The sequence below is a fragment of the Trichechus manatus genome, unplaced genomic scaffold, assembly GCF_000243295.1.
Source record: "Trichechus manatus latirostris isolate Lorelei unplaced genomic scaffold, TriManLat1.0 scaffold00100, whole genome shotgun sequence".
Taxonomy (NCBI): Eukaryota; Metazoa; Chordata; class Mammalia; order Sirenia; family Trichechidae; genus Trichechus; species Trichechus manatus.
Window position 1 is genome coordinate 9,624,915 of NW_004444036.1, and position 9,137 is coordinate 9,634,051.

General features: G+C 54.3%; 1 protein-coding gene across 1 annotated transcript in view; it reads right to left on the reverse strand.

Moving 5' to 3' along the window:
* Nucleotides 1-706: 706 nt before the first annotated feature.
* Nucleotides 707-9,137, reverse strand: part of ARX (aristaless related homeobox) — a 10,745-nt gene continuing 2,314 nt past the window's right edge. Inside the window, exons 4-7 of the mRNA XM_012557410.1 lie at nucleotides 8,792-9,132; nucleotides 6,158-6,203; nucleotides 3,044-3,372; nucleotides 707-947 (exon numbers count right to left, since the gene is read on the reverse strand). Of these exons, the coding sequence (XP_012412864.1) occupies nucleotides 707-947; nucleotides 3,044-3,372; nucleotides 6,158-6,203; nucleotides 8,792-9,132 (957 nt within the window). The remainder of the gene's footprint in view (nucleotides 948-3,043; nucleotides 3,373-6,157; nucleotides 6,204-8,791; nucleotides 9,133-9,137) is intronic.

Consider the following 9,137-nt stretch of genomic DNA (forward strand, 5'->3'; position numbering starts at 1 on the left):
ATTGCGTTATAACATTTCAAATATACAAAGCTCTGTTCTTTTTTTTTTTTTTTTAATAACAATGGTATGTACAGAATCAATAATCACAGTTTGGTGACTTCAACAGTCCATATTCTAGCAGAGTATTTCCCTTTGGTTTGATATAAAAACCTTGGTTGGTGTATGATAAAGAAGAGAACAAGAACAAGACGCCCCTTTCCTTTAAGTGCACTGTTAGCTATCTTACAGGCTCCCATTCGCTTCTCTGGTCCGGGCTTCGCGCCGGGGCCCACGCTGGGGAGATCAACTAGAGCGCCAAAATGCTATTTAAAGAAAAAAAAGCTAAGGGGGGGGGTGGGGTGGTCAGAAGGAAGAGAAGTTGGACTTTTAAATTTTTAAACTTCAATCTCAGGCGTCTAGGAGAGAAAATCTCCCCAACATTTTCAGTAAAGTGAGAGCAGGAGAGAGTGGACGTTCGCGTTGGAGCGAAGTTGGCAGGGACAGGGGCAGGGGCGGGTGGACAGCCAGCCGAGGAGGTGCCAGGTCCAGTAGCGCCGAGGGCTGCGTTGCCCGTGTCCAGGCTGCTGCTGCGAAGGCGGCTGCGCTCGCTCTCTCAGTGCCGTCCGTCTCGGGAGTGTGCTGGTCCTCTGTTTCCATTTGGTCTTGAGTGGTGCTGAGTGAGGTGACCGTTCCGGGCGCGCCTGGGACGCGGGGCGGAGGGCGGCCTTTAGCACACCTCCTTGCCCGTGCTGGTGCCCGGCAGGATGTTGAGCTGCGTGAGCTGCGCGGCGTGCTCCTTGGCCTTGAGCCGCAGCGCGGCTATGCTGGAGGCGCGTCTGTCTGCGGCCGCAGTGGCCGGGTCGGCCAGCGCGCCCGACGCCACTGCGCCTTCCACAGCCGGCGCGGGCTGTCTCAGGAGCGCGGCCGCGGTCGACGCGCTGGTCAGGGGGGCCATGGTGGAAAAGAGCCTGCGGGGAGAGCAAACGGCGCGGTCACGGCCCCGGAGCGGAGCGTGGCGCCTCGTGGGCCGCCTCCTCTCCCCAGGGGCGCGAGGACCGCAGACTGTACGGCCGCGAAGGCGCGGCAGCCAGGCCCGGGTGGTCGCGGGCCGAGGCGCTGGCGGGCCGAGGACGCGACGCTGGGCGCGCGGAGCGGGCTTCAGCGGGGCAGGGAACTGACGGAAAACAAGACCAAGAGCCAGATATTCCCGGAGGGGCCGGAGCCGGGGCTGCAGCCAGGCCCCGCGCGCGGCCCCAAACGGCCCAGTCGCGCGGATTCTGTGATTTCGCTCAAAAAGGGTGAATGCCAAGGCCAGGGGCTCCAATTGCCTGAAATACCATTTGCCAGGAGAGAAGATGGAGAGACAAAAAAAGAGAGATGAGACGAGAGACAAGGAGGAGAAAAAAAAGAAGGGAGAAAGTAGGATAAAAACAGCCCAAGACCTATGCTGCAGACTTGGAACCCACTCCCAGGCTCCTTCTCGGCCCGGGACTCCGCTCGTCTTGGAAAAGCCGGCTTGTTGGCTCGCCTTCCCGCCAACGAACGCCGCCGCGGTAGCCCTCCCGCGTTGTGCCCAAGGGGTGGGGATGGGGGCGCCCGCCTGTTGATTTCCTCTCGGCGGACGTCTCTGACCCGCCGATGGCCCCGCGTCCAGGTGCGGCGACACCCCCTCATCGCCACCTTTCCTGCGCCTCTGCGGCCTCCTCACCTACAGAGCCCCCGGACCCGCGACCCCCGCACACGAAGATGCCTGAGCCGGGGACCCGCGCCGCCGCCTCCGCGCGACGCCGGGATTGCGCCGCGCGACGCCCACACCCCCTCCGCACGGCACCGCGGGCCTGCGTAGCAGAAGACGGGGCCAACACTGGCCACCCCCACCCCCCGCCGCCCGCCAGGCTTGCCCTGCTGCCTCCCCTGGGGCTCTGGCTCCAGATCCCCACCTAGGCTCGGGGAGCGCCTCCTGCTCTTCCCCAAGCCCATTCTCCAGCCCTCTTCCAGCCTCTCCGAATCTCACAGCGCGGTACTCCAGCTGTGTTCTCGGCTTTTACAATACACTTGTTGTCAGAGGAGTAAACTGGGGTGGATGGAGGAAGCACAGGATTTTCCTTTTTTTTTTTTTCTTCCCAGAGAAATAATATAGTGACCCAGAGGGGGCGTAACATTCCTTAGTTCCATTAGGTAAACTGAGTCACTAACTACATTTCGATGTGCTCGCTGTTTATTTTATTGGTTTGTAACAAGAAATTTTTACTTCGTCTTTTTTTAAATTTTATGTAAGATGATTTTTGTTAAGTGGCTGCGCAGTTGGATAAATCTATTATTTCTTTGTTCTCCCAAAGAGAGATCATTGAAGCTGCATTCAGTTTTATTTTCACTGCACTTTTCCAACTTAATACATCTCTCTTTTGTTTCTTTGTCTGTGTGATTATACAGACTTTTTATTTCATCATTCGATGTTCATTTAAAGAAAGGGAGTTATAATATACGATGAACTGTTTCTTTTATTTCGTTGTCTTGTTCCGCTGTGGGGGTCGGGGGTTGCACATATGGGGGTATCGTTGGCAGCGGGTCACTTGAGTGACAAGGAAGATAGAGTCTGGGAAAGAAGAAAGAATTCCGTGCACCCAGAGGGCCCTGTGGCTCCAGGGCTCCTGTGGGGACCAGGGCTGGCTTCCTCAGGCTGCCAGGCTTTGGGGCAAGAGAAAGGATTTTTACAAAACTTGAAAAGTCATCCCTACAACCTGTACACGTTTACACGAATACCACCTATGGCGAAGGTTGTGACTGCCACGAAGTGGTACTTTTACAGCTTTCATCGAATACTCCTCGGTTGTTACAGTTGTTGCTACTGCCACTGCCCTCCCTTTTCCCGCTCAGTCCCTTCAAGATCCACAGTTTGTTTTGAGGCAAAGTTAGAGAGTATTTTCTTTGGCTAAGTTTCTGAGGTTGGGCCAAAGAGAAAAGATGTGTGTAGCCCCCTGCCTGTCTCCCGCCTCCTCCCTGCCCCCAGCCTCTGTGTGTGTATGAGGAAGAGACAGGCAGACTCCCCGAGGCCGCGCGTTACCTGCCGAACGCGGGGCTGATGAAGGCCGGGTGCCGGAACACGGCGGCTCCGAGGAAAGTGCTCAGGCCCAGCGGCGCCCCGCTGGGGGGCAGGCTGGCCGAGCCGGGGGGTGGAGGTAGGCTCGGGAAGGCGGCGGCGGCGGCGGCAGCGGCGGCCGTCCAGGCCGAGTCGAGCGCGGGATGGTGCGGGGGGAACGGAGTGGCGTCCAAGTAGGGGCTGAGCGGATGGGTGGCCGAGAGCGGCCCGGGGAAGGGCAGCCCCGGGGGGTGGGTCTGCGCGCCCGCCTTCTCCCGCTTGCGCCACTTGGCCCGACGGTTCTGGAACCAGACCTGCAAGGCGGAGAGATCCCGAGGTCGGTCCGCAGGCTCCTGGCTGGGCCCAGCCTCTCCCCTGCAGCTGCGGCCCCTCCCTCCTTCCCACTTCTGTCCGCACCCGCCTCGCCCCTCTCTGGCCTCGGGGTGTTCTCTGACACATCTGGGCCCAAAAGGGCGGTGGAAAGGGACCCAAACTTGAAGCCAGCAGGGAACACCGGACAAGCAAACCCTTTACAGTGGGTATTCCAACCGGCCCAGTTCCTTCCCAAGTTTAAGGAAAGTGATTTCCTGGGCGTAGGGACCAGGAAACCAAGGCTTAAACGTCTGTGCTGCCTCCTGCTTGCTGTGAGCCTTTAGTCGAGTCACTTAAACCTCTCTGAACCTCAGTTTTCTAATCTGTAAAACGGGGATAATAAAACTTTACTCATAAGGCTGTCATGAGGAATGAGTGAAATAAGGCACTCATTCAGTGGCAACTCTCTGGAATGAGCAGCCACCAAGAGCTGAGTGACACTTTCGCTGCGTATCAGCTGTTTTCACCTATTTCAGGTTTACCTAAGAACTGGCAAAATCCCTGTGCCTGTATTAAAAAGGGAAGCAGGGAGGAGGTTCATTTCTTCTTTTCAGAAATATTTATTGAACACCTCCCAGCATTATACTGGGTTCTGGGGTTTGGGAAGGGTGGGAGGGAAGGAAGAAATGCTCACAGTAATTAGCAACCAAGTATACATTTGGGGGGTCAGTTCTCCATGAAATATGGGGGCTCTATGCAGGGCCTGATCTATACAGGAAAGCACTGACTGCATGGATGAGGCATGTAGCAATACCTCACACATAAAAATCAGAGTACAAGATCCGCATAGACTTTTCCAACCTTCAGAGCTAACAGGTTCTTGGTTTCCTTTTAGGGGTGTGGATTAAATAAGTTCGTTAAATAAGATTGTTCTCGGCTTGGGGGAGCTTTTCAGCACAAGGTATCTTCCTAATTGTTAATAGAAAGCAGTTCTAGTAGAGACCTTTTACCTGAAAGGTGGTAGCTACCACCGTCTAAAAATAACCCCCAGGAGCATGAAATTATTTTTCTGTGACCTGCTCGTCACACCCACATCTGAGAATATATGCTCCTTCTTCCCCGAAGGCATTAATATTTTGGGGCTGGGTTTCTGCCTGCATACAAGTCTAAAAATTAAGAATGAACTCCAGGGCGATACAGAGTTATATTAAAATAATAATGTAAATTATCTCAAAGGAATTTTTTTTTTCTAATTTTAAAAGACATCCATATCTTTCAAATGCACAGGGGGGAGGGGTTGCCATTACCAGCACAAGCATCTGAGCTTGGTTTGACTTTTAAACAGCAACCTAGGGCAAGAAAAATGGAGAATCCGGAGCGATCGATTCTTTAAAAAAATTCTGCCGAAAAGGGGCCCATCCGTAACATTCCACAGAATTTGGGAATTGCAGAAACACCCCAGCATGGAAATCCAGAGGCTTGAAAAAGTAAGACTATAGATAGGACATGGCTGGGTGGGCAGCTTTTGTGTATCCAAATCTGTCTAGACGAGACTATCCGCCACTCCTGGATGGCAGTCAAAGGAGGAAAAAAGTGTAAACCAGGGCATTGGAGGCAGAATGCCCTTAAAGAACGTGGAAACCTTTTACAGACGGCTCGTCTCTCTCGGCTCAACTGCAATTATCAAGATGTCCCCCTGCAATTCCTCATTATTGAATTAATACCTCGAAGGCCCCCCAAAGGTAAACGAAAGGACTCTAATAATTCATATTCCCTTAATTACATCTTCTCCAGTGAATAGGGGGAGAGGAGAAGGGGAGGGGGCGCTCTCTTTCTTTTTAAAAGTTATTTAACTTTCCCACGACTCGTTCCCCTGAGCTGAAAATGCAGAGTTGCTGTCACATCTCTGTTTGACAATGGAGAAATGTGTCAACAGAAAGGAGGGGACAGGCCTCATCATTAGCCCTCTAATGCAAGAAGCTGTTGTGTATTAAATGAGCCATATGGAATTTATTGTGCTTTATCAGCGCTTGATTTTGACTGTAAAGTGATTCACTCAGCTCGGAAGCCAGGGACATCTGTTTTCTGTTGGCCATCGGGGCTGCCCAGTGTTGATCGTCTCTTTGGTTATGAGGCCTGGGTTTGGAAATGCACTCTGGTATGGGGCTGCAAACACCTTTAATAGCATTGCACTCACTCTCTATTAGATCAATGTGGGCTCATTGCTATAAAAAATGGGAAATCAAATAGCATTAGCCAGCTCCTTGTGCAGGCGGAGGGGAAATCAAACAGCATTTTGCCTTCAAATGGCCCTGTTTGTTCTAGCACTAAGTGGGCTTTTATGAAGCCCGATTGGAGACTTAATCACAGCCAAATACCTGCTTGGAGCTGAGCGGATTTGTCTAACAACCAAATCCATGCTCCATCCCATTATTTCAATCAGGAGAAGTCAGTCTGTGGATTGTTTCCTATAGGGACTGGGGGGCGGGGGAGGGGCTCCTGAACTGCACTCTCAGGAACCCTAAAACCCCTGTTCTGATCTGGACTCCTTACTCAGGCCCCCAAACCCAGAAAACAACATCCCCTCCCACCTCCCAAGCCGATCCAGGTAGTCTTCACGCTTTAGTATCTTTTTGTGGGAGTGCTTGGGTCTATTTTTCTGACTCTGCTTCTCTTCATTTTATGAAGGGGTCTCAATCCTATGCATCCCCCCCGCCAGACCACCGATCCATCTCTCCCCAAAACTCTCCTTCCCTCCTTTCCTTCCCTTTCTGCTGTGCAGCTCACCTGGACTCGGGCCTCAGTCAAGTCCAGCCTCATGGCCAGTTCCTCCCTACAAGAAAGCAACACACAGACAGGAGGTCACTACAAGCCCCAGCAAGCCCTCATAGCCACCTTCCCCTGGATGGCAGGCCTCCTCCATTAGGGTCTCCCCTGTCTACCTGCCCCCACCCCAGACATGGGCATCGTCACCCTTTCACCACTGAGAAACATAAAAACATACAACACATTGCCAGATACAGGATATTATGTTAATTATATCATATTAATTATATCATATTCAAGTGTGACAGGGGTGGCTTGTTGAGTCTATAAGTCTACAAAACTGGACACTTGGACTCTCCTCTCTCCTAAGCTACAGTCAGATGAGAAACACACACACACATTGCTTATACCCTGTTCTGTCCTAATATTAGATGGGGGGAAGAAATTAGCACTCAATTAAAAAAAAATTCACCCTCTTGGCTTCTTTCTGCTCTCCCCCCCCCTTTTTTTCTCCCTCTCTTTCCAGCTCTCTGTCCCTCCATTGCTCTCTCTCCCGCCTGCTTGCCTCCCTCCCTCACCCCCACAGGTCACACTCCCCATTACCCTCTGGAGATATGTTAAGCTTGTTAAGAGTTCAGTGGGGTAATTTTTCGATTAAACAAAATTCTGCGCACCTCCTGACTCCAGTGCCCACTACAAACCCTGCCCATCTCAGGGGAAGTCAATTTAGCTGAAACCCTACCCCGTCATTGCAGTTATTACTGCGACAATTAAGGCAAATAGGAAACCATTAAGATGCTGTAAAACGGCTTACGACCTGTTTACCGAAAATATGAGCGCGCCGAGAATAATTGGCTCTCCCCTCGCTAATGTGAAAGAGAGGGGGCTGCCCAAGCCTGGGACCCGGGTCTGCGCTGCTGGCAGGGGCCCCGTCCACGCCTGAAACTTCAGGCCCGGGAAACCGGTTCACTTCGTGCTTTTCGTTGCCCCCTGCCTCAGAGAGCATCAGCACATCTAGAATGGCCCTGCTGCCTGGCCCAGGACCGGAGCCAAGGGGCCCTGACCCCTGGGTCCGAATGAGGTGGGGGTGGGGCGGAGAAGGGGAGCTGCCCCTCCTCACTTATTTTGCTTCCCCGGGAGAAGCTAAAGAGGGCGAACTTGGATGCCAACTGACACCAGCTCGTTTTCTTCTTTTTAAATACGCATTTGTGATGAATGCAAAAAGCCAGTCGGCCAAATAGCTATTTGATAGCACACACCGAATTTTAAATTTCTTTCTTTCTTTCTTTCTTTTTTAAGATAAGGAAGGGACTGGGTGACACAGGGGAGAAGTAAGTTTGGCTCAAGGGATGACCAAGTTTCATGCTCTCGCCCGCATTAAATCCGCCCTTTTCTGCTTCTGGTTAGGAGAGACTGTAGCAATTGCAAGACCAACTACACTTTGGAGTTGGCTCGGGCCTCCTGTGCCCTAAGCAGAGACTTCTCCTGCGGTTCAAAGGGGCGGGCAGCTTTCCGTTTCTAAAACGCACATTGAAAAGCTGCACACGTCTCGTGCGAAAGAACTGCCTGGGCTTGACAAGCTCTGCTCCCAGCAGACACCCGTCTATTTCTCCCTTCCCACTGGGGGACGTTCGTCCTAACCCTGGCTCCTCGCCTGAGTGGAGCCTTGGCCTTGGGGTGGGAGAGGAAGGCTCCCAGCTGGCCGGCGCCCCAGGTCTATCCGGGTAAGCCGCGGCCCAAGGTTCCAGTCATCTCACAATCACATCCCTTCCAGAAAAACCGGGATGAGCAGGAAGTGGAGCGTGACCAGGCCGGAACCCCTGACTTGGACACCCGTCCACAGAGGAAAATTTCCCCAGCTGCTTCATCCACTGCCGGCCAGACCCCCAGCAGTCATTGTGCACTCCTGTAAACCCGTTTACATCAAACACACTCTGGGTTTAATGTGTGTGTGTGGGGGGGGGGGCGGGCAGGACAGAGATATGAGGTGGAAGATTCTGGCTGGTGCCCCTCAGGTGTCCCGACACCAAACACTGCCCAGCTCCGACTTGCTCCGGGTATTTCAGGAGTCCTCAAACGACAAGACTCCGGGCTTTTTAAACGCCTCCTCTGCAGGCACCGGCTCCAGCTTCACTGCGAAAATCGTAACTGATACCCGACAGGCTTCTGGGGCACCAGGCGGGGGTGGCGAATGCACAGCGCAGGGCCAAAAATAGCCCCTGTTTTGCCCTGGCCGCGACTGCCGGCAGCGCCGCCTTTGCCTCGCCTGGGCTAGAGACCTGGCCAGAGCGCCCGAGGCCGTGCGTGTGTGCGCGCCGGAGTGCGCGCCTCTCCAAGGTGGCGCGTTCGGGCGCTCTTTGGAGAAGTCGTTGCTTTTCCTCTAACTAAAACTTGTTTGAAAAAAAGCAAAAGAAAAACTGGAGCGGGCCTGGGAAAGAAAGGAACCATCCCTGCCTAAACGTAAAGTCCAGGGTGGCGCTGGGGGTGGGGGAACGGGTGGTTTGTGGGGAGCAGGGGTAGGTGTGTTGGGGGGAGAGCCCCGACTGAGTCCAGGAGCAAAATCCCTTGGTCCGAGACCCGGCCCCTGCCCGCCCGCCTTCCCTCCCTCGGGCCGCACGCGCCCTCCCGCTGTGACCCCCCCCCCCGCGCGCGTACCTGGTGAAGACGTCCGGGTAGTGCGTCTTCTGGAAGGCCCGCTCCAGTTCCTCCAGCTGGTAGCTGGTGAACGTGGTGCGGTAGCGCCGCTGTTTGCGCTTCAGCAGCCCCTCCTCTGAGTCGCTGCCCGCAGACAGGCACACGCTGTCCTCGCCGTCCTTGCCCTCGGCGTCCTCCGGGTGCAGCAGCAACTCCTCCTTGGGGGACAGCTCCCCGCCCTCGGCGGCCACGGCAGCGGCGGCGGCAGCGGCGGCCACCGCACCAGTGGCGGCCACAGCGCAGCGCCGGGGCTCCTTGAGCAGCGCGCGCGCGTCGTCCTCCAGCAGCTCCTCCTCGTCGTCCTCCA